This window comes from Panthera pardus, unplaced genomic scaffold (genome assembly GCF_024362965.1).
Source record: "Panthera pardus isolate Hobbes unplaced genomic scaffold, ASM2436296v1 HiC_scaffold_12, whole genome shotgun sequence".
In the NCBI taxonomy this organism is placed as follows: domain Eukaryota; kingdom Metazoa; phylum Chordata; class Mammalia; order Carnivora; family Felidae; genus Panthera; species Panthera pardus.
Window position 1 is genome coordinate 39,680,720 of NW_026526677.1, and position 25,262 is coordinate 39,705,981.

The 25,262-nt window shown below is 48.0% G+C and overlaps 1 protein-coding gene across 14 annotated transcripts in view; it reads right to left on the reverse strand.

Annotated features, from left to right (window-relative positions):
• NAV2 (neuron navigator 2) overlaps positions 1-25,262 on the reverse strand; it is a 496,240-nt gene that overhangs the window by 19,899 nt on the left and 451,079 nt on the right. For 10 of the 14 annotated variants that reach the window (XR_008421181.1, XM_053899896.1, XM_053899894.1 and 7 more), the window contains 10 exons: positions 25,148-25,222; positions 20,525-20,608; positions 20,027-20,138; positions 18,557-18,777; positions 15,360-15,532; positions 7,537-7,690; positions 5,988-6,150; positions 5,164-5,264; positions 3,164-3,259; positions 1,196-1,364 (listed from right to left, as the gene is read on the reverse strand). Coding sequence is in view for 13 of the 14 variants with exons in the window: in XM_053899896.1 (XP_053755871.1) it covers positions 1,196-1,364; positions 3,164-3,259; positions 5,164-5,264; positions 5,988-6,150; positions 7,537-7,690; positions 15,360-15,532; positions 18,557-18,777; positions 20,027-20,138; positions 20,525-20,608; positions 25,148-25,222 (1,348 nt within the window). In the remaining variant the exon portion in view is untranslated. Of the gene's footprint in view, positions 1-1,195; positions 1,365-3,163; positions 3,260-5,163; positions 5,265-5,987; positions 6,151-7,536; positions 7,691-15,359; positions 15,533-18,556; positions 18,778-20,026; positions 20,139-20,524; positions 20,609-25,147; positions 25,223-25,262 lie in introns of those variants that run through there. The other 4 variants (XM_019456522.2, XM_019456521.2, XM_053899892.1 and 1 more) reach the window with 2 other exon arrangements.

Genomic DNA, 25,262 nt, shown 5'->3' on the forward strand with positions numbered 1-25,262 from the left:
AAGGCTGAGGTGGGTCTGGTTCTGATGGCACTCTTGGGATACCTGGATCAAGCAGTGTTTGAAGCGTATTCCAGGATTTTCCAGGTGCGTTTCCTTTTTTGATAAAGCTAGTTTGGGGTAGGTTTCTGTCACTTACAGCCTGAGACCACATTTGTGCAATTTTGCTCGCTAGCCAGATAAGAAGGTTGTGGGTGAGGCTCAAGGAGTGGTAACAGACAGCTCGCCATCGTCAGAGCAAGCATATAGATTTTTGCTGATAAGGAATGGTGAGGTGCTTCTGGAAAACCTTGCAACCAGGAAACAAAGCTTGCATCAAACCACCCCAAAAGTGCACTGTTAAAACTCCAGTCAAGAGCTGTGCCTTCCAGGGAATTAAGAAATGGGACAACCTGAATGCTGAGCCTCATATACTGTTTATTAATCTATTCTTTGTGGGTTCATAAAATACAGGGAAAAAAGGGGGTTGCACTCAAATACATTTGTGTCAGACTGGATTAAACAGCCTTTTTAACGGCAAGAGTTAGTGTATTAAGTTATAGAGTCAGTGCACCAGCACATTCTTCTCTTTCTGCCCCTACATCCAAATGGGTATAATGATGTAGTATTCTAGACTTATTTGGCCATGACACTGTTTTTCCCCCCCACAAGATACTTTGTGGGCCTAGAGTTCCACGGAATACACTTTGGCCTGGGGCTTAACATCCCCAGGTGATGAGGCAATCGGAAGCACCAGCAGCACTGTGTGTGGGCAAGAGCTTCAGAAATTTCATCAGAGTGCTCTGAGCAATACCTCTAGAACAGATTGTGGCTCCCATCCATAGAATGGGACCATGTCCAAGGCTAGCTGGCAAGAGGAGTCCACTGGTATTGGTGGAGCCCCACTTCAGCAGGGTTATTAAGATTCCATCATCTTAGAGTCAGAAGGCTAATGGGACGTTTTGTTATATAATTTCGGCAATAAACTAAAAGTGTTTGTTTCCGGTGGTGGTTGAAAAAGCTAAAAACCGTTCAACTTGCTTAGGTAAGAATGACTGCGGTTGCAGTGGGGCGGGGGTGGGGGAGGAGAAACCAACCCCCCCCCCCCACACACACGTGCAAACAAAACTGTGGCCATGGTTTCCAACCATGTTTTGCCAAGTCACAAGACAAAAGCTCAATTCTTGAAAACTCCGACCTCCACAATCGGCCGAGTTACCTTTGACAGTCACGGAGATGGTCGTGTTCTCTCCGACCAGATAGCCACAGGGAAGAAGCTCGGGGGTCTCCGAGGTGTGGCTGCGCTTGATTTCCCCAATGCTGTAGCCCAGAACGCTATCTGAATTCAGCCCCAGCTGACTCACGGGGTCGACGTGAATGATGTACTCCTGGGAAGAATAAAATCAAGACCCTATCAAAGATGTGGCTAGAATCTGCCCATGACTCATGTTTTCCTTGGGTGATTTATGGTCATTTTCTTTCTCAGTTGACGCCTGGGTTGAAATCGAGCTGTGGAACGAGGTGAGAAGAGCTGGCTTTCCATGGGGATGATTCCCAAGTATCACAGGCCTCTTAAAGTACAGATTTATTTGGTTAGTGATGTGGGGGGAGCCCTAACACAATCGTGAACGTTTAGTCTGGATGAACCAAGCAAGGAAAACTTAGGCTGCGTTGTGTCAGTTCAGCTGAAGTCCTTAAGGTGCCAGGGCCTGTGAATAGTGCTGGAAAATGCACGAGAAAGTAATTCTGACAAGAAATCCCTCCACTGGCCCCTTTCCTTGGCTAAGAGCAAAGACTACACCGATGACAAAGGGAACACGCCCTGGGGCTGCAAGAAAAAAAACAGCTCCTGATCTTTAAACAGGAAAAGTTGGGTTTAATTTGGAAGGTGTTCCCTCTGAGGTGAGTGACCAAAAGGTTTTAGGTCAGTGAACTTGGACCAAAGGTCCGTGGGCTAGGTGGTGGCTGGACAATGACTTGATGTGAAATACTGGTAACAGGCCTCTCTACCTTTAATGGTCTCATTTCCTCACAAATGATGCCCCAACAGGCTCTTTTCAGCCCAAACTGTTGGTCATTTTGATCCAAGGATGTCCCGACTGCCCATCAGCAGAATTAAGGTTTTGGCTCTAGGCAGCAGGAGTGGGTTGCCCTCAGCCATTCACATCTCTTGCCCAGTCACATTTCTGCAGCCTGCCAAGATGGGGAATGATCTCTGGTCAGAGAACAGAAGTTCCTATGTGTGAAACCACCTGAAACCAGATGCTAGAAAAAGACTGGAGTATACTAGTTAAGTCAGGTTTTGAAGTCAGACCAGCTCAATTAGACCAACATGGCTGACTTCTAGGTCCACAACCTTGGGCAAGTAACGTGATCTGACCCTCACTTTCCTCCTCTTTAAGTGGGAAACTAATAGGACCTTCCTCACAGGCCTGAAGATAAATTGGGGTTATGTTAGCATGACCTCTAGCACCAAAAATATAGGTTACCATTATTGCTCAGGGGATACGATTAATGAACACATAGGATTGCTGACTCACTTCAGAACGATAGAAAAAACATGTATGAAAAGCTTCTTCCAAAACCACCTTGTGATTGAAGGTTCACTTCAGGACTCATTAGTTATCTCTCCTGTGACAAACACCCACCCACTCCAGTAGAACAACTACAAAAATAACTATGCCGACATCTTTGACTCTGGCCATTGATGAGATGTTAATGTTACATGAAGCACAGATCACAGACTCTGCAGTGTTGGCAAGGATGCTGGGCAAGTCAGGTCAAATCCTCCCGAAATGAAGAATGGAAATTTGACGTTTTAGCTTTGGCCACAGGGCACTCACTCCAAAGCGTATTCAACAGGACACGCTTCTAAGGTGAAGGGAGAATTTGAACATAAGCAGCTCACCACAAGAGGCTCAAATACTTGATCAAGGCTGGGGAGATGACCCTCGCTGGCCGGCCAATCACTGCCAAGGGTATCCGAGAACAGTGTGGTCAATCATCAGTCTGTACTTACCATTTTCCTATTACTTGAGTGCCAGGGGACGAGTCCCAGCAACACAAGGATGGGGTGGGGAGCAGGCCCAAGAAGTGGCCAGGTTCAGGACACAAACCGCCCCTTCCCTCCCTGAGCCCAGGCACCCACTTCAGGCAGACTACTGCAGCTGTCTTCTTAGACACTTACTTTGAAGAGTCGTCTAACCACCCCATCGAGGACATCCCACTTCGTCTTGCCACTAACTCCAATGCAGCCAATAAGAAAGAGGTGTGGTCTGGAATCCTAAGGGTAAGGAAATGTATGCAGGGGAAAAACAGGTGAATCTTTTTTGACACACGTTAGCAAGGACTCAGATTGCCTTAGAACTCCACCAATGGTTTGAGAGGGAAATAAAAGTCCTATTTGTTTTAACACCAGATTACAACTTAGATCGAATGCAATGGTCTTAAATCTTTCCCCGCACCACTGCAAAAATACCAATCCGTGGGTCAGGAAAAGAGGATCTCCTCTCTGGAATCTAGGACCTTCTACCAAAGGTATACCTTGTGTAGGTGCGTAGATCACATCCCTTGCCTGGAATGCTTTCCCCTCTCCTATCTGCCATCTCTCCCTTTCCAAACCTTGCTTGCAAACTCACCTCTTCTAAGAAGCCTTCAATGATTAATCCACCAGGCTCAGAGCTGACATGCTTCAGTGGTTCCGTACGTAACTTATATATTGACATCTTCTATACTTGTTTATTTTTAGGTATCTATGTCTTATTTGTAAGTCAAGTTTGTCTCCTTGCCAAATCTTAAACTCCCTCAGGATAGAGTATGTTCAATTTTTGTCTTCTTTTTAAGAACGTGTATTGCTTTTCTGCTAATTAAAACATACTCGATTCAGAAAACAAAACAGTGGCACATGGGGCAATTAAGCAAAATCAGCAGAGAAAAGAGCACCGGCCTTGCAGTGAGAAGATCTGGCCTCCCCAGCTCCCTTGTAATCTTAAGTAAGTGATGCTCAGGCATTATGTTTCTCAGTTGTAAACTGAGGTGACATCATCTGGTCAACCAACTTCATCTGGATGCTGTGGTGATCCAATTTTTAAGAGGGACTCAAACTTTTGTGAAATGTACAATTTACCTGTTCATGTTGAGGACCACGAGAATGATGCAAATCCACAGGTATCCCCTGATTTTTTTTTTTTTATAAGAATGTTCCAAGAATGGATTTTCCCCTGATAGTCCTATCACTAGTCAAGCTCTGAAAATGGAGCTCTTTATATGTATTGGATCTTTTTTAGGCTAGATGATGAGAAAATCACTGGCAGCTCCAAACTCTGGGCCTATCCCCTCCCGTAAGACTCAAGGGCCAGGCACACAGTGGAATCCTCTGGCAAAGAAAGTCTGGCCGCACACGCTTTGTTTCGGTGGGCACTGTGGGTTCCCTAGCACTCCGAGAGTACAAATAGTGTGTTGGCGAGAATGCTAAGAAACATCCAACAAAATACTGAAGAGGACTTGAAATAGCAACTTGTGAAGTCTTTCTCCACTTATATGAGGTGGTCATTTGGATTTAATCAGTGACTAAAAATGAACTTTGTCAACCCCCACCCCTACCCCAAAATAGTCCCTAGTACGGGTGTGGCCTCCTCAGACTCTGGAAGAGAACAGAAACTCCTCAGAAAACTGAGATTCCTCAGCTTCGGGGAGTCAGGACGCCCCGCTGGCTTCACTTTTAGCCACGTGTGTCACCGGGCCACCTCAGTCTCCCATGTTCTCCGCAGTCTCTGAACACCGGGCAAAACTGGTGCTCTCGGGTCAGCTGGGATTGGTCAGTTTGCTTCTGTGCCTTCTGTGCTCACGGTGCTTAGCTGCCTCAGAAGTGCTTTAGGAACACATGACCCCAGAAAGGCCATTTCTGACTGACGTCAGCGTTTAGTTGGTTCCGTGGAAAGGCAGCAGGGGAATATTTTTAGTACCCTTTATTAGACTTTGCAAACACGAGAGGGAGGGAAGAGCTGTTTGCTCCCTTTAATTGTGTCAAGATGCTGCTGGGGATTATGGTTAGTGAAGGAAGGGGTTAGTAGTATTTCCAGATCACCTCAGGTGCTGAGGTGATCCGGTTTGACGATGACATCACTAAGCTAGGTAGTTCTACCTGGGGGAAGGGACAAGCAGAGCAGGGAAAGGGATCCAACTAACCTCCTTCCACTTCATTTCCTCCTGAAAGCTGACAACTATCTTAACATGCCTGCCTCCTTCCTTCCGAGCCGAGCATTCACCAGTGTCATCCAGCAACATGTCTGCGAATGGAAAACATCAACAGCCTTAGGCACATGGGGACAGCAAAGCCGGCTTCCTGACACCCCCGCTGCTTGTCCGCACGGCAGCGGGACAAACCAGGTGTCGGGGTGCGGGGAAGGGGGGAGGGCGGAATGGAGAATGCAACCACAGAAACCAATGGCGGACCGACCGAGGAGCCAGCAGGCTGACGATGTACCTTGCCAAATGGAAGTGCGAGGCAGAGGCTCAACCAAAACGACAGCAACGCAGCATCATGGGTAAGAAATCAAAGCGTCAGCCTCAATATGCTTACAAAGAAAACCTAGATCGTGTTGGCTAGTTACGGTGCCGGCCTGGAATCCATCCTGAAGGCGGGAAGACCGTACGTACACCAAGCCATTGCCCCAACTGGGACCTGCTACCATGGGATTTCTATGCAGCATTCGGCTTGCAGGTCACAGCCTCTTCAAATGGATCAAACAGAACTCAACATGGTGGACGAGAGGATCCAAGCATGTGGCTTGGAGAATTCGGGGCACTGGAGCAAAGCATGACAGCAGTCTAACGGCTGGGCTCATGTTGGTAGCAGACGCACACCCAGACACACACACACACCCCAAGTGCACACACGCCTGTTGCCTCTCCATTTAATCTGTTCACCTGCTTATCTCGGGGCTCTTGCTTGGAGAGTGGAGTGCCAGCTGCAGGCCCCGACCTGCCCCCAGTCCCGTGATGCCACTCACCCAGGCTGGTTGACTCGGTGAGGTTCAAGCTGTGCTGGGAGAGGCCCATGGACTGCCTAGGGGAGGCGGAGAGCGACACCTGGGAGGGCGCCCGGCTGCACCCGCTGCCTTGAGACTCCGACTTTAGCCGGTCGTTCTCAGCTTTCAGCTTCTCTATCTCACTCTGCGAAGAGTAAGGGTGAGGTTCACTTACTAGGTGGAGGTAACGCAGACGAGCCTTATTCTGGAGGAGGAATCGGAAGGTTCCCTGCGGGGATCAAGTGGGTATCCCAGCCAAGGACGTCAGTCACACCGCCAGAGAGATTCGGCTGTGGTTGCTGTTTGCATATATACAAGACCTGTCTGGCAGGGCAAGAGCCATCCTTTCGGAGAGATGGCCTCTGAAAAGAACTCAAATGTTTCCCAGAGTCTGCTGCCCGAGTCCTAGGTGAACAAGGGGCCTACAATCTAAGAGGTTTGAGTGACTCTGGGCTTGACAGGTGTCTTTCCTGCAGGACTCAGAGGCTTTATGAACTCCTCTGCACTGGGGAGCTCAGAGGGGCACACAATGTGTAGCAACCCTCAACACAGTTGATCAAGGAGTTCTCCTTTCGCTGAGCCTCTCCTGGAACGAGTGTTCCATGGAACCCCCTTTGGAAAATGCTGTCCTCCAGTGAGGTCCCATTCAGCAGAGCCCACAGGGCTCTTTCATTTTTATGAATATTTAGAGAAAACCCTACTATGTGCAAAGCATGGGTGCTACAGCCTGAGAAAGGGATGCAAAAAAAAAAAAAAAAATAGCTAAAAGACCCAAATGCCTTCCAATCCATGATGGAAGGCAAGGGGTTGTAAGAACAAATCTAGAGGAATTCAGACGAGGGCACTAACGCTTCCAGAATGCAGGGCCTGGGAAAACTTTGCAGAGTAAGAGGCTCAACTTTGAGGAAAGGGTCCAATTCAGATGTGCAGAAAGAGATCCTTGTGGAGGGAACTAGATGAAACAGAAATCCCTGGGCAGCCAAAGGGAGCAGGGGCTCCCTCTGGCCATTGAGTTGAGTCTGGAAAGTGGAACTGTGAATAGGTGGGTAGTAGATTATGAGCAAAAAGGGGGGCGCCTGGGTGGCTCAGTAGACTGAGCATCTGGCTCTTGGTTTTGGCTCAGGTCATGATCTCACGGTTTGTGAGTTCGAGCCCCATGTGCAGGCTCTGGGCTGGCAGTGCGGAGCCTGCTTGGGATCCTTTCTCTTCCTCTCTCTGCCCCTCCCCAGCTCGCTCTCTCTCAAAAATAAATAAACAAACTTGCAAGAGCCAATGGCAGAGCCACTGAAAGTTACACAAAGGGGAGACGCATGGTTCCTCCTACACCTTGAAAAGACTCATCTTTGGGCAATATCTGGGAGGACATGAAAAGAGGAGGAGCCTTGCTGCTTTGGAAAAGAAAGAGAAAAGAGAGAAAGAGGCTAGGAAAGCAGAGGGCTGCAATGGTCTGCAGCCCTAGCTTGGCGGAGAGCAGCCTCCTGCCACTCCCTCCCCAGACAGCCTTGGGCCCAGCCCATGCTCCCGGGCTCACCTGCATCCTGTTCATGGCCTCCCGGAGCTGGTCGAGCTGGTGTGCGGAGCTGAGGGCTTCTAGGCGGATGTCTGTCAGCTTCATCTCCTTGTCTCTCAGCTCATTTCGGAGCTGCATGACTGTCTCGGCTTCACTATCCATGCACTCTGAAATTCTAGGGAAGGGGGGTGGGTGTTACTGATGAGAACAGCTCTGAGTTCATCTCCCTCCAGTCCTCCACTGACCACTGGTCCACGTCCATCAGCAGGTCTGTGCAGCAGTGACCCTGTCTAACCATCTTCCCAGTGCTTCCTGGGGGCAATAAGATCAAAGCGCCTGAAATTCACAGATTGTATTACTGTTCTACCATCTTCCCTCGCAGAGCTCTGGCACTCAGAATGGCTTTGGTGTGCCTTTCGACAAAGTTCCAATAATCTGGGATAAGCAGGAGCTGGCCAAAGGGAGTAGTAACCTTTGGGGCTTGAAACCACCCCCCGCTCCAATGTGTACCCAGCTGGGCCCCTTTAATGACACCACATGCTCCTTGAGATCTGAACCCACTCGGAGAAGGAAGGTCAACTGTCTGTTTTAAAGATTAGACATTCTAAGGTCAGAAAGCTGAGGAGTGATTTTTATTTGCCCCAAAATGAAAGTAACCTAAAGATTCCTGTGGAGGGAGTTAGTCTATTTTTGGTCACATTCTGAAACTCAGTCTTTTGAAAGTGTCTTGAGAGAACAACATTCCTTCCTTCCCCCACCCATCCACACTGCTTCATAAGCTCTCAACAAGGAAGGGAAACATCGTGCAGAGTCAGCAGACAGGGTGATAGGATACAGAAGCCAGTTTTAGGTGAAAATTGAGCAACAGCGTTTTTCAGTGTCGTCCTTTCCACCCATACGCCATTATCAGGGGACACCATGGAGTCTTTCTGTCTTCAAAGGTGGTCCTTCTAGGCTGGGTTCCCTATGTGATTAGTCAGGTTTGCTATTCAGATACCTGGCAGGTCAGCACTAAGTGGAAGACCAAATCTCCATGTTAGAAAAGGTGGCTCTATAAAAAAAAAAAAAAAGGATGGTGATTTCAAAGATCATTGGTTCTGGGGTGAGGGGTGATCCAGAATAAGAAGCTTTGACATTTCTTGGACTGAAGACTGGAAAAAAAAAAAAAAAAAAAAAAAAGGACATGTTCCTAAAGTTACAAAGCTGAAGCTGATTATCTCTGAAAGATATGATGAACATGTGGTCTCTGCAGAAATAACTGTGCAGCCTGCTTTCCAAGACCAAATTCTGGATCTGAGGCCAAAAAAAGCCTGACCTGTAAAACGGGTTGAGGGTGTGGAAGTGTTCATTGCCAGGGGGAAACCATTTATAATCGTTGAAAGAAGTGTAATTGTATTTGGGGGGCAGAAAGGACTAGAAGAAAAATTTAACACCTGAATAGCCAAACTGTTCTGTTGTTATTTTCTTGACCTACACCTGAATGGTTTTCATTTGAGGGATACAAAGAGAGGAAAACCACCTCCTATTTTTAAAAGTTGTCAGTAGCCAAGGGAGTTTCTTGGCTTTAAAAATCTTCTAAAAACTCTGACTCCTGAAAATATTAGGATCATTCCCATTCTATACCCATGACAAACTGAGGCCAACAGATCTGGGACTAAGAGGGCTAGAAAATGTCTCTAGAAATCAGATCTTGCCCCTCCCCCAACCCTCACCCCTCTCTGTGCTGTGAGTAGGCTATAGTTTGTAAGGTTTAACTAAATTGGCATGCCTTTCCGGTTTGCAAGGTTTGCAATGGGAGCTTGCAAACACTAGTTTCTTCTTGAGAGAGGAGTACGGGTTCCTGGTTTAAATGGAGAGTAAAGTCTGAGCAAAATTCCATTGTGACACTCCAGGCTTCGCTAAACCACGCCCTGCACAGACTTGGAAGGCTCCAATTCACTGCAGAGAACAGTAAGCCTCCATTCACACCATCAGTCGGGTGCATCTGGCGCTCCAGGGCAAGGCATTTTGCCCCAGTCTCCTTCACATGATCTGTACGTTTTCCCCAGAAGCTTTCCCAACAAGACAGACAAGACTTCTTCAGCACCCACCTCTGTGGGTTGTATCACATGAGCTACTTCTCGAAGCTTGGCCAATGAGAGGGGATGTCCTCCTACTTAGCACAGAGATGTTGAAAATTAAGGTTTTTTTTTTTTTTTAAAGATTTTGTTTTCAAGCAATCTCTACACCCAACAACGTGGGACTTGAACCCACAACCCCAAGATCAAGAGCGTCATGCTCCACTGACTGAGTTAGGTATGTGCCCTGAAAATTAAGTTCTTCTGCAGCAGCCCCAGCTAGGTTTTAGTCTCTATCTATCCCTCTTGCCCAGGACAGCACTTTTTCCCTTGGTTCCTTCCATGCTAGACCTTTGTACATCTCTGATAATTTGGTTGCACTCAACAGGTTACCCCCTACATGGCTGGCTGCTCCAGGACCAGGGTTCTCTGAATCATTTCTGGTGTCTGATCACACTGATCAAATGTAACAGGTGCTCAGTAAATTCATATGGAATACACAAACGACTATGCCAGGCATGTGAAGCGTATTATTTAATTTACTACATCTACTAACAACTCCTTGAAGAGGTATTGCCATGATCTCCTTTTAAAAGGGGGGGGGGGGGAGGAGTCCTAGAGATATTAACAGGCCCATTAAAAATGACAGAATCATGGGCAGCTGGGTGGCTCCGTTGTTTAAGTGCCTGGCTCTTGGTTTTGGCTCAGGTCATGATCTCACAGTTCGTGAGTATGAGTGCTGCATTGGGCTCTCTGCTGTCAGCACAGAGGTCGCTTTGGATCCCCTGTCCCCATCTCTCTCTGCCCCTCCCCTGCTCATGATCTTTCTCCCTCAAAAATAAATAAACATTAAAAAACAACAACAAGCCTCCCCGCTCCCCAAAATGAAAAAATCAGGATCAAGTCTGGTGGGTCTATGTAACTCTAGAGCCCATGCTCCTGAATTATATCCAGCAGGCACTCAATACATGCTCATCCGCTTCATGGACTACTTCCTGAAGCAACCTGATGTAGATTTTCTCCTACTCAGTCCCTAACATGATACTCCCATATTTCCACTGTCTTGGCCCAAAGGCAGGGTTGGTGGCATACCTAATTTTAAATGCCTCCAGTATGGGAAACACTGCCTTCCCACGTTACCATTCCTTTCGCCCACAGGGTAGGAACTTTTTTGAGCCCCCTACCCCACCCTCCACTTCTCTGCCTTGGGTTTCTTCTTTGAACTTCCTCTCACATCTAGATTTGCACATTCTTACAAACCCTTCAAGGTTGGAAAGAAGCATTTGCTCTCTGCCCACCCTTTGGAAAACCAGACCCAAAACAAACATCTCCAGTGTGCATGGATGCTGTGGAATGTCAGAGAAGGTCAGCAGTGCCCAGAGTCTGCCCCACCCGATCCCTCCGGGGAAAGTGGTTTGGAGGGAGCCTTCTCGCAGTGGCCGCGGGGAGCGCTGCACAGCCCAGTGCGGCATCCTCTCTTTCTCTTCCTCATCCTCCCTGGCCGCCCAGCAGCACTTGACCCTGCTACCAGAAGTTTCTTCTCTCTGCTTCTGTTTTCCTCCCACCTCCTCTCATCTCGCTGGCTGCTCTCCTTTCTCTTCAGAGCACCCAAAGTTCAGTCCTTGGCCCTCTGGCTCTTTTCCATCTCCATTCAACCCCGTAGAGAACCCTCCAGATTCCAGCTTTCAATACCACCTATGAGCCCATGTCCACCAGATCTACGCCTCCAGGAGTCCCAGGCTGGTTGGCATGTCCATGTGGATGCCTCCTGAGCAGCTCTGACTTCAAATAGCCAAACCAGAGCTCCTGATGCTCCCCCACTCTGCCCCATCTGCACCTCTTACCGATTCAAGAAACAATACCTTCACATACCCAGGTACTCAAGTTGCAAATCTAGGAATATTCAAGGATTATTCTTCTCTTTCCCCTCACACTCTACATCACCACGTGCTGTCAACTTTCTTCTTGAACACATCTTAAACTCACCAGTGCTATGAATTACCATTTGTTTCACCTACGATCCGAACGTCTACAAATCCAATGGTATCTACCTCCATGCAGCTTACACTGTAGATTTTTGGGTGGTGGTGTGTGTGTTGGCGGGGGGGGGGGGGGTACAAAAAACAAATAACCTGGGGCAATCTACACGTCAGGTGGTGGTATGTGCCATGGTAAAAAATAAAACAGGGGAAAGGGAGGTGATGGGGAGTGCTGGCGGTCATGGGGGCGTTATTTTACACAAGGTGCACAGACAAGGCATTACTGAAAAGGTAACACTGAACAGAGACGTGAAGGAAGAGAATATCTAGAGGAAGAGTGTACCAGGCAGAGAACAAAGAAAGGGCAAGGGGGTGGTGTGATTAGAGTGCTCAAAGGACACGAACCAGGCCAGAGTGGGGAGGATGAGGAGGAGAGTGCTATTGGCCTCTTATGTGGTTGCCCTTCCTCTCTATTCCTTATCTACAGAAAGGAGACTGATCTTTGTGAAACATGAATTCAGATGATCTTACATTCCTGCTTAAAACTCTCCAGTGAATGGGCTGTCTGGCTGGCTTGGTCACTAGAGCAAGTGGCTCTTGAAGTCGGGGTCGTGAGTTCAACCCCCACATTGTGTGTACAGATTACTTAAATAAACTTCAAGAACAAACAAACAAAAGAAACCTCTCCAACGGTTGATAACCCATCACACATAGAAGCAGATGCAAATTTACTTTGACTTCAAAGTCTCCCGTGGTCTGGCCCTGCCTAATCTCCATGGCCTCCTTTCTTACCACTTTCCTACTTCCTAACCATACCGCAGCCACACTGGCCACACACTGGCCATCCCTTGTTCCCAGTCTCCACCTGAGGCTCCTTGCACTATCTGGGGCAAAGGCTGCCCTGCTCCCCACAATCTATTTCCTTTCCCTCCTGGGTGTGGAGATTTCATTTCTTCCCTTGTGGGTGGGATGACCCTGTTCCGTGGACTGTGGACAGAGAGGACATGTGTCTCCTCCAGGTCTGGCCCATAAAACTCTCTAAGAGAAACCCCTCTTAGAAACCCCTGCACTCTCTCCCCTCCCCCACCTCACCTGCTGGCTGGACACAGAGCATTCAGCGAAGGACTCAGATCCAGTGGGATGGCTGGATCCAGATGGAAGGGGTCTTCCACGCAGGCTGCCCGACTCAGAACTGGGTTCTGAGCTTTGGGACTCCGTGTATTACAGCAGCTAGGGTCACTGACCAGAACTAACCAGCGGTCCCTCTTGTCTTGAAGATCTCAGCTGCAATGTTGCCTCCTTTCTGGACCATTCTGTCTACAGTTGCTGTAGTACTCCGTATCCCAACACCCTATCTTAATTTCTAGCATTAACCTAACCCTGAGCTGTTTTCTCGTTTATTCAGATTTACTTGTTTGATGTCTGCTTTTCGCCCTGGTCTACCAGAACTGAACTTTATCCGTCTTGTACGCCCTTGTAACCGGTGACTGGCATAGAGCCAGAGCAGAAGCTCAGAAGTAAAATAGCTACACTGGGTGGTGTCCCCGCTGGTCCCTAATCCCTAGGGGTGGGACTCTGGTGAGCATCACCTTAGGCCTCTTCAGAACATCTAGAGTTGTGCCCCGCTTACATGGGTTGATACATACAATGTTTAAATCCACAAATAAGGAACAGGCAAGTTCCTTTTTCTCCTGGTCAGACAAACTGAGGTGCTCTGGGATGATGGCATGTGTGTCACAGGCAACTGGCCTCTTATTAACTTCTGAGGCACCTAGCGGGTCAAATAGGACTCACACTCTTGGGCATTTACCTAATTCTTTACACAAGAACACGGGCCTAGACGCACTGTGGCCCTGTCCTCAGTGGAGCTGCTAATCTAACTAAGTAAAACGGAGACCCCCCAACAGAGCCATACTTCATGGGTGGGTGGGATTGCTGAAAACTCAAGGCCTTAGGCTGTTTTCCTGTCTTCCACTTTCTGTCTTCCATGGTGACCACGTGGCTGGTGTGCTGCAAAGACCTGGCCGAGCCCCCTGCTCACAGGGCATGCACCCATCTGGTAAGCTGGCCTTCGGACACTTATGCAGGCTGCTGTCATCAGCAGGTGCTGCTGTCTTCAGCTCCAGCGGCCGGATGGCTAAGCGGACTTAGACTCAGCACCACATACCTGGCTTCCTGAGACTGAAGGAGAAGAGGAAGGAGGCCCTTTATGCACAGTGTCTGACTAGGCCCTCACGAGGATCCAGGGAAGCAGATGTAATTAATCTCCTTTTTACCAATGAGGAAACTGAGGTGTCTACAATGACCCACTCCCTTGTCCAACCCTAGCTCAGTGGCTGTTTGGACCCCAGCCACAGCAGCTCTCTTCTCCTGGGTACTGGCTCATCTTACTAACGGTACCGCAAACCACACGAGCTCCAGGTCTTTCACTCTTGGCCTGGTATACTCATGGTCTCTAAGGGAATGCAGTCCTATGGGGCAAGGGTAATCTTTCTCACTATTCCAGGAGCTGACACCTGGGTCCCCACTTGTCCATCCCAAGCCATTCCTGACACACTTCTGTCTGTGGAGTCTGGGCCTTCTGTTATTAGATGGGGCACAGGACTGTCTCCCTATACCTCTGATGGAGCAATGATCAGTGGGTGCTCAGTGGAAATCACGGGAAGTTGGCGACTCTTCTCTTCTACCTACCTAGTTGCCAAGGGGAATAGCAGAGAAGCCAAGGTCACGTGAGCAAAGGCCTATCTCACTTAACAGGAGCAGCGGCGCTCCCAAGGAGCTCTGTACAAACTGAGTCATCTAAAATTTACTATCCGTAGATTTCAGTTAATCAGTAAACCATTCAGCCATCAAAAAGAATGAAATCTTGCCATTTGTAATGACGTGGATAGAGCTAGAATGGATTATGCTAAGTGAAATAAATCAATCAGTGAGAGGCAAATACCCTATGATTTCACTCATACGCGGTGGGATTTAAGAAACAAAACAGATGACCATATGGGAAGGGAGGGAGAGAAGAGATGGAAACAAACCACAAGAGACTCTTGACGATAGAGAACAGAGGGTCAACAGGGGTAGGTGGATGGGAGATGGGCTAGATGGGTGATGGGTATTAAGGGGGGCACTTGCTATGATGAGCACTGGGTGTTGTATGTGAATGATGAATCGCTGAATTCTACTCCTGAAACCAATACTGCACTGTATGTTAATTCACTAGGCGAGCTCATGGAGATGAATCATTTTACCAAAGATAGAACCCTTTGGTAAAGACAATTGTCACCGAGTCTTCTCCATTTTTTTAACTTCCAAATGCTGAGTGTTGACCTTGGAGAAAAGAGTCAACACCAAATTTTGATCACAGAAGAATGGCATCATCTCTTTACGCTCTGTCACGAAAATGAACTGGAACTTCAGCAAAATCTGTGAACACGCATAACACCATCTTTCCTCCCAGTAAGATGGTTGTAGTTCTTTCCCATTCATTTATCTCGTTCAATCCTTAGGACAGGATAAGTAGCCAAGAACCATTATCCTACTTTGGCTAATAAAACAATGTAAACAGAGAGGTCAAGCAACTTGCTCATGGCTGCTGCAGCAACGCCACTGGGACAACGGAAGATTCCTTTCTCTTTCAACCTCTCCAGTCCTGAAACATTGGTGGAAAATGCCCAGTCCTATGAAACATGACATACAAGACCCCAAGGGGCAGACGTATCCTAACAGGACACCTAGCCCTTCCTGTTTGAGGGAGTTCCTAGAGGCCAAAGGCATCATCAGCCCAGCGTGTGTCCCTGACAGACAGACTTACAGGGAGTTGGAGTGAGAGCCCCTCAGCAGCGGAGTGGAACCCGTGGAGCCATTGTGTGGTAACTTTGGCGAGGAAGGCAACGAAGAATCTGTCATCTCCTCGATGTCTGAATGAGAGGATGCAGACTTGGGGGACTTCTTTTTCCCGAAGGCTTGCTTGAAGGAGCTGCGTAACTGAATATCCGAGACTGTCAGCCTGGCACGGGCTGCCACCCAACACCCAGGCCTCGGCAACACAGAGACATGCAGACAAAAGAGCACTTAATTCTCCCACGACTCCCCCCCAACCCCCCAACCAATGACAGAGGTTCCCAACAGCTCTCTTGAATCAGTGCAGTAAGGGAAGAAGAGTTATCTGGTGCTGACAGCTCAAAGGACTGGACCTGTGGGTAACATTCCATGCCTACTCCTGCTTCGAGGCTAGATGCCAACAGCAAGACAGAGCCTGGCTCAGCAGATGGATGTCGGGAGGATGAGGTTACACAGCAACAAAGCAGGATGCTCAGACATGGTGGCGGATGCGGGTGAGATTAGTCATATCAATGGATGGGTTAGCTTGGTATCTGATATTAACGGTGGTCTTGCTTACCTCATTGACCTGCCAGGGAAAACGCAAGCAAAAATGGGGGAGGGGAAGGAAAAAAGACAATTTTTAACAGAGAAAGCCAGTGACAGGGAAAGCTTCGGACTTCTCAGACACGACATGGCTAATGATAAACACCACACACACAGGAGGTTTCCGGTAAGAACGTGAATCTTTCAGGGCATTAGGGGCATCTTCCTCCGTGAGGAAAGGCAAGGACTAGTGCTTCTGGAAGGCCCTATAGTCCGAGTTCTTCCAGCTTCTTTGTCTAGTTGAAATGACGGCCCCCACCTTCCTGTGCTTCTCACCCTGTGTCTTTTATCAGCCATCTCTCTGCGCCTTAACTTGTTTTTGGCATGTCTGTGTCTTCTTCTCTCAGCAAGAAGGGCTTCACTGCTGCACTAGGCCCCATCGCAGCCCTTTGGAAGATCTCCTCAGGAGTTCCTGCTATCCTGGCATACGCGTAAGAACAAGCAGGGAACTAGCCACCTGGCTTACTACTCAAACAGTGGGTGTTTGTGAGAAATTCATTAGCCATATTGGGTACAGGGAACTGGTACCTCACAAATTCCCCACATCATGCGACGGATCTGAAAAGTCCAATGAGAGTATTTATTCTAGTGAGAATCAAGAGTTAAAGTGCAGGGTCTTCTCTGAAAGCCACAAGCACGTATTTTCTAGAGCCAAAAAGTTAAGTTTTGTCTTAAAAAAAAGGTCTTTTAAAAAAGGGATTTCCTTTTTCCTAAAATCCTTCTTTCCTTCTGAAAACATCCTGGAGGTTTTCTTAGCCATTAAAGAATTCAGAAACAGGCCATTCTGAAATAATTAATGGGATTTTTTTTACCCATCAGGATTTCATCCATAACGAATGGCATGTCCAGCGTGTGGCTGATCAAGTTCCCATTTCCTGCTTTTCACCGTATTTCCAGTTATAGAAACAGAAGGATCTAGTACACAAGCCATCAACCTAAATCCTTGCCTCTCCCTGTGGTCAAAGGCCAGGTGGAAGAGGAGATTGCAAAGATCAGACAGAATTAAGCTTTGGGATGATCTGAGAGTGTCAATTATCCATCCTCCCCAATTCTACTGATAACCTAGAACTGTCTTACAGCAAATAAATATGTTTTATTTTTTGAATTGGAGAAAATGGATATACACTGTTTTTCATAGAAAAGAATTCTCTCTCATCACCTTGACAATCAAGTCAGACCATAGTTACCAACAATATATTAGAAACAGCAACATACGTTAATCCTCTAAAAGGCACGGCGAAGGAGCTGACTGAAAGCCATTAGTAACAAAGAAAAAATTTAATCATTAGGAGAGGGTTGCACTGAACCGGCCTTACAGTCTTCTAGCGCAAGCGATCAACAACCGAAATCGCTCAAACCTCAACTCCTCTATTGGTAGACCTCGCCACCCATCCAAGATAACACGAAATGAGGGAGAAGTATGTGGGATGAATGAGGACGTTGAAGCTACTCTGAACACAAGATGCGGTCAGCACTGACAGATGGGGCCCTTTGAGCACTAGCCCCCTCCAGGTCAATCTGGGGTATCCCTGTGCTGAAGACAGGGGGCAGCAAATGTCTCAGAACTCCACAGCCTCCACACAACTAAAACTGGGTGGGTAGGGGGCTCCTGGCTGGCTCAGTCCGTGGACTGTGCAACTCTTGATCTCAGGATGGTGAGTTCAAGCCCCATGGTGGGGGTAGAGCTTACTTAAAAAAAATGGCGGGCGTGTGAAATATTTCCAGGAGAATGGGAAAAAAACTGCTCCAGACACCACAGCACAGAAATTCAAGCAGTTCATTGGGATTATGGAAACATGGAGAAACAATGTATTGGAAACTGGGTCTATCAAACTCGCTGTTTTGAAGTACAACTCTCCAGTTTAAAACCTTGTCCTAACTCCTAACATCTAAATTGTGACGCTTTTTTTTTTTTAATGTTTCTTTCTTTCTTGGAGAGAGAGAGAGAGAGAGAGAGAGAGAATATCTCAAGCAGGCTCCTCACTGTCAGTGCAGAGCCTGACACGGGGCTCCAACTCACTAACTGAGATCGTGACCTGAGCCAAAACCAAGAGTGGATGCTTAACGGACTGAGTCACCCGGGCGCCCCTACACCATGACACTTTTACTTACAGGACGCGGTCAAAAACCGTTTAGAGAAAAGTTGGTTTAACGCTGTCACAGCAGTCAATTGTGTCAGTAAGCAGATAAGGATTATCAATGATGACGGGATAACTGGTAACACACACCCTCCACCCCAGAATAGCTAAGGAGAAACCACTGCAGAGTATCCTTGCTCTAGTGCCTGGAACTCTGTGGCTATAGCATGTGATGATGACGACACAACATGTATATGAAATGGAAGATGAGTATGCCACATAAAGTCTCATGAAACAGAAAAACTACAAGGTGGTGGTGGTTTCGTAAGTCCTGGTGTTTGGCTGAGCACAGCACTGAATTTGGTAGAAACCTATCCATAGGCTTCTTTGGACCCGGTCTCAAAGGCCTATGCTCTGAAGTTAAGAGCGAGCCTGGGCTCTTTCTGGGGTGGGGGTGGGGCACTGGTCTGCTAGGACCCACGGAAGTCTTGGGATGCACACTCACCCAATTCTTCCTCTTCTTCTTCTTCGAGTCACTCTCTATGTTGCTGCCCACACTGGAGTGGCTGGTGGCACTGTTGATGCTGGAGACGCTGTCAGAGGAGTGCTGTCTGCGGATGCGGAGGTCTGCAGACTGGGAGGTACCATTTCCTGGAGACCCAAGGCAGGAGATCAGCAGCTGCTGCCTGGAGCCCAGTCCTTTGTCCCAGGGAATGGCTTTTATACCTGAATCCACACACACCCGAGTATTTCCCATTAGACACCACCTTCTGCTCTCAGCAGCTGGTTTGAAGATCCGTGAGCAGGTGGAAGCTACGCCCCCTTTAGTCAATTCAATGAGGGCCCATTCTATCCGCTTCACCAAACAGAAGTCAGCGGAGGCTTCAAGACAATCCCCCCCTAACACCAGCTCTCTCAAGCTTGAGACAGGCACCCAATCCTGTTTCTGAACCGTGACAAGTCACCTGTATTATCAGGCCACCCCGAGCCCCATTCTGCTCTGTACGCTCCTGCTTCACGAGCCTTCTTTTGTCTCCTTGGAGATGCCGAGCCCATCTCATCTCGGGGTCCTAACGTGTGCTATTCCCTCTTCCTGGAATGCCCCTTGCGCTTCCTTGGGCTGGCCGGCTCTTGCCAATCCCTCCCATTTCGATCCTGTCATTACTCTTCAGGAGGCCTGACAGCTGAAATAACGGTGACGCCAGAAATCACACTGTCTGAAAGAGCAGTGACACCGAAATAAAATTTGCAGCCAGTTTTCTGCACAAGCACAGAACGAAATCTAAGAGCACTGGTGTCAGAGTCAGAGAGACCTGGGTTCCAGTCCCACTTCTGCATCTTATACTCTGGAAGTGACTCAAGCAGCCCGATGCAAAGGACCAGCACTGCGCTCATAAGGTTGTTGCGGAAACGAACGAGATAACTAATAATTGAAAACACTGAGCGGAGGGGCTTAGAGCACAGCGCGTGTTCCATAAATGCTAGCTATCACCGTTACTTCTACCATGACCACTAAGGCCACCGTTGTGGGAGGGGGAGGGCAACTCCGCCTCACAGCTCCATTTCTCCCCGCAAGTAAGACACACGCGGATGAAGCAATTCGCTCGGGAAGATTTTCCTGGACAAATAAGAGATGCCTACTTCAGGGTAGCCCAAGTCAATATGGAAATACCAGAGAATGACTGAGGTTAAGGGCTTCAGGCATAAGGACACAGGCGAAGCGAAACACTTCGCCACTTTGCCGATGAAACGTATTTTCTTCCATTTTTGAGACACAGCAGGGAAGAGGCTGAGCCAGAAGAGCTACCTTCCCGGAGGCCTGGAGTTACTGGATTCAAAGTGTTTGCCTCCCAGGACCTGAGTGACTGACGTGGACACACACCCTGGGGCAGGGAGACTGCAGCGCGTGTTGTCAGGGGAGGGCTCCTAAGGGCAGGCAGGTGGTTGGTCTAGAAGGCCGCTCTCCTTCCTTTACCTTTGCAGTTGAGCTCTGGTGTGTTAATTACTCCATTAATGGCAGCCTGAGCAGCTGCGTTCTGTTTCTTTAGCAGCTCGATGGTTTTTCTTAACTCATTCAGTTCTGAATCCTGGGGGACAGAAAAAAATACCAGTCACCCTACCATCATTCTGGACCGAGCTCAAAAGAAGTGCGACTCGGTTTCAGCACGGGCGGGGAGGGAACGAAGGAGTTCCACAAAACCTCTGTCCCATGTATTTAGGTTGCATCAATCTTCAACGGGCACATAAGCACACAGAAGCCGTAGAAATAGGACTGTGAGATGGGTCACGGATGCTGGGGCCGCCCCTTCGTTTAGGTCACTTTTGCACTCAACAGACCTACTCTTTACGATTCAATTCCCATAGTTCAAGTGCACTAAAATCTCTACTACTCTCTGGAACCAAAGAGAGTATTATTCTTAGGTGTGCTGTTCATCCCAAGCAGGGAGGAGGGAAGCACCCTTTCTTGCTTTACCTTTTGCTCAGCCGTCATGGTCAAACTCTGGAGCCTGATTGTCATGTTTCCAAGACTCTGTTCAAAGGCTGCCACCAGGTGAGCCTGGAGGAGAAAAGACACCACCTCAGTTAGATCACCTTGCAAGGCAAGAGAGCCTATTGGGTGCTGGGTCTTAAGGACTGCAATCCTCACGGAGGCCATGTGAGTTAGCCCCCGCCTAATTCTTCAGCCCTTGGAGCCCCAGTCTCCATCTCTCTTTGGGATCCAGTCACTCCAGCTTTTCACATCCTCAAAAATCCCATGCTGCTTCCCACCTCAGGGCCTTCAGATGTGCTTTCCCTGCTGTCTCCCTAATTTTTACACAACCTTCTCAAGAGATGTAAGCTCACGCCTTCATGACGGCTTTCTCACGTTCACCCTCAAAAGCACGTGGACTGCTGACCTATGTGCATTATGGTGTCACCGTCAGAGACACATGCACTCCTGTGACTGCTGCTTCATTTCTATCTCCTCTGCTCTACGGCACTTTTGTTCACTAAATGCCAAGCTCACAGGAGAGGCTCATATCAAGCATGTTTGTACAAATGGAGGAACAAAGGGGCGCCTGGGTGGCTCAGTCGGTTAAGCGTCCGACTTCGGCTCAGGTCATGATCTCACGGTCCGTGAGTTCGAGCCCCGCGTCGGGCTCTGTGCTGACAGCTCAGAGCCTGGAGCCTGTCTGTGTCTCCCTCTCTCTCTGACCCTCCCCCGTTCATGCTCTGTCTTTCTCTGTCTCAAAAATAAATAAAACGTTAAAAAAAAATTAAAAAAAACCAAACAAATGGATGAACAAAGCGGTTGGCATTATTTTGCTTGTTATAATCCTGGTTAATAAAAAGTCACCGAAAGGCCCATCTGCTGCCTCCTTGGAGAAACCTTCCCCTGTTCCTCCAGGGAGGTAGGACTTTCCCCCAAGGCCCCTCTCTACTTTTATACGCTTCTGTTAGAACACGACATCAGACACACCACTATTCTCTATAGTGCTAGGACATCTTGAAAAATACGTATCCCACTTTCAGACATGTTAAAAATGTAGGGAAAAAAACATGTATCTTAGAATTGAGAAATGCAATGTTTTTCTATCTGCCCCTTTCTCCGCAACCTTCTTCAAGAGTAAGATGCAAGCCTGTGTCCTAACATGAAGCCTCTTCCTTCCTCTGTACAGCAGCAGGTGAAATATCGGTTGGTTGACTGAGGATCCTGATAATATGGTTAAAACCAAGAATAAAGAATGGACAAGTGAGCTGATCCTACTGACTGTTGTTTCTCCATCTATAAAATGGGGGCGATGTCTGTTTTCTTCCCAGGGTTATGGTGAGCCTCAAGTGAAACAACACAGGCAAAAATGGTCTGTACTGTTATGGAATTGCAAAACACAGGAATGAATGGGCACTTTGGGGGGAAGGAAGAGGTTTGGGGCTGGGAAAACAATAAAAAATAGGATGAGAACACAGGTGGGGAGAGATCAAGAAAGGGCTCTAGGAGAGGGGTGGGAAGATACAGGAGGCAGAGGAAGTGGGAGTCTGGGGAGGAGGGAGAAGTAAGATCTGACCACATATGTAACATTCTAGAGGAACATAGGACCGAGGTACTCAGTGAAGAATAAAAGTGAGGTAACAACCAGGGGAGGGGTGGGACACTGTCCTGGGTTGTGGAGAGGGTCAGCAGACATGTCACTTTAAAGAGGAGAGGTGGGAGAAGTCAGAGCCCTTGGTCACTAGACTTCATCAAGCAGGGACAGGTGAGGAGAAGACATATCCAGCATAAACTGTTGGGTCTTTTCTCTAACAGCTGTAGGAGTTATCAGGGAGCAGGACCGCTTATAATAAAAATATTAAGTGGATTAGTCAGTTTCTTTCTGATTGCATTGCCCTCTCATCATTAAAAATTGAGAAAACGTCGATGCAGTTTGAAATCAAGAGATAAGCTTCAGCTTGCGGGGAGAATATGGCAAAGCCAATCAATTTAAGACAGTTTACACAGTGGATGAAGGAAACAGGGCCAGGGCAAAGACGGTGAAAAGAAATGACTGTTAACCTTGCCATTTCAAAGGAACGCCAAGGTTAAATTTAAAGGACTGAATTTCCATTCATCTTAATTCTTTGATTGCCACCCAGGCCTCTACTTGTAGGCACTCGTACTTTCCGTTCAGTTAAAGACAAAAACCTAACCCAAGAAGACTAGCTATTGAGAAGTGTTTTTGCAAACTCAAGAAGAAGCCGTGTTTGCTCTGAAGAGCTAGAGGTTTGCATTTTGCTGTCGAGAGAAAGGACTGACTTTAGGTCACGAGCAACTGTGAAAACACAGGCCGAGAGGCCGTTCCGAGCCTGGTTTAAAGCCACACAACAGCCTTCTTACCAAGTGCCATTCTCACATTCCCAGGAAAACAAACACGAGTGGTATAAAAACACCCAGAGAAGGTGGCTTTGAGTAGTTTGGCCTAGAAAAACAAATACAGCTTGGCCTGTGAGAAAGACGGCAGACAATAAAACACGTTAGGGCTGCCGGTGGTGTGTGGTAAGACTAAATATTTACTTTGAAACAATACTGGATTTCAATGGCTTTTGTGAGGAGCAGAACACACTTTTGGAATAATAACGATGATGTAAGAGACCTCACCCTGAGTCTTCTGGAGCAGAGGGTAGAGTTCCAAATGGCCCAGCGTAAGGCCCTTTGGGCAGCACAAGGCCACTGGAGGAATTAACCCAAGTTTTCTGATAAGTCAATTCATCACTTTTTTGATATGTAGGGGGCACCAATTGAGAGCAGTAATCCTTAACCAGGGGAGTAGCTCCAAAAATCACCTGAGATGGGGCTTGCTATTAAGTCTCACATTTGGATTATATCCAGATTGCCTCGCTGAGTTTGGGGTTTGGTTTTGGATTCGAATGGTACCCACATGAAGACTAACCCACGGAACATCTCTGTGTTGTTTTTTTCTTTTAAATAAGTTCTAAGCTACAAAATTCAGATCTCAATCTTTGATGTTCTTTTGATAGCGTTACTGATGGTGGAAGCAGAAAACAAAGGAGGATAACGAAACACACAGTGGCCTGGTACATGAGGGTTTAAAAAAATTCAAACACTCCCAGAAATGTGAGAGAACTCAGGAGAGTGAACAATGGTGACAGAAGTTACCAGTTACTGAGCTTTTAATTAAGGTCAAGTACCACATGAAGCATTTCATGTGCAGATTTTAAGAGAAATAGTTTCCTCCAGTTGACTCAGGCTCAAGCCAGGCATTACCTGGGCAAAAACCCCAGGCAAATGATTGCTTGGAGTACTGACTCAGCTTCCTGGTCCAAGGAAGACAACCTTTTGAAGTTGCTTTTCATCTTACCAGCATACTATGGGGTTGTGCAGGCTGCTTTGGGACAGGCTCCCACACATGTATCTGTGGTCTCAGATTGGCCCACGCGCTCCCGCAGGAAGCCTTGCTTCAGGAACATCTCAGTGCCTCTTAAAACTGCAGGTTCTGCCTGCTAAACTTCAGCCCTCCCTGGCTCATAGCTCTTCAGCAGGGCTCCTTTGCAGACCAGAGGTCTCTGCCTCCACTCGGACCCCTTAATTCCATAACCATGCCATAGTCAGGAAGCTTCATGAGGAGCAAATTGAACCACCACACTGCTCTGCTTGAAACACACAGATTCAGTAGGAAACCCAAACTCTCCCCCTAACAGCTGGGAGCCAGTGTGATGTGACCTGACCCTTGCTTTTCTTTGCTGCCTCTTCCTGACTTCCTTCTCCCCTCCACCCGTGCCACTGTCCCATATCCAAGCCATAGATTCTAATTACAATGAGCTTACTTATACTTTCTAAATGCACCAAGACTTCCCCTTGGGCGTCTGCACAAATACATGTATGTGTACACTGGGTAGAACGCTGCCCTCCCCATGCATCCTCCCCTATACAGCATCCCTCAGGTCACCTCCTCCAAGAAGCCCTTCCTGACCTCCCCCCCGCACCACCAGACTGAGTTCTGCGTGCCTCCTGCATGTTCCCACAACCTTCTGCCTCTCTCTCTTAACAGTTAGCCTATTATAGAAAAGTGTTTTGTCTCTCTGCCGTACCAAAGAACACGAAGATGACAGTGACGGTGTCTGCTCTGCTGTTGAACCCACAGTGCCCGGGGCATAGTTGGCACATAAACAGTTGTTGAATTGAATGCTGGTTGGCAGCCCTTCCTGAACACGTAATTGTGCATATTATAATTACAGAACAGTCAGCTATTTATCTGGAGCCTTCGCTTTTTTTTTTTTTTCTCCTGAAGATGAACATTTTCAGAAAGAGGAAGAAAAGGGAAATGAACTTTTCTGACCACTTAATGGATTCCAGAACTGATCACCTGACGACCCAGAGAGCTAAGTATCACCATCCACCACTGCACAGAGGGGCACGTGCAGGCTCAGAGGTGAAAGAAGCTGCCCGAAACACAGAGCCGGAAAGTGCCGGAGCGGACATTTACACCCACGATGCTCAAAGCTCCTGCCCTTCACACCGTACTGCTTCCATGGTGCTCGGGGCCAGGCGGCTGTGAGGAAATGTCGGAAGGAAGCAGTGGCTGCCCCCCTCCCATAGCTACCGCCCTGTATCTGTACTCACATTTGCTGTCAGCTGGGTGGTCAAAGCTGAAACCTTTTCCTGTGAGGCATCCAGCTCCCGCCGCAGCTTGCGAATCTAAAGACGGCAAGGGACAGAGTTACTTGCTCAAAGCGTC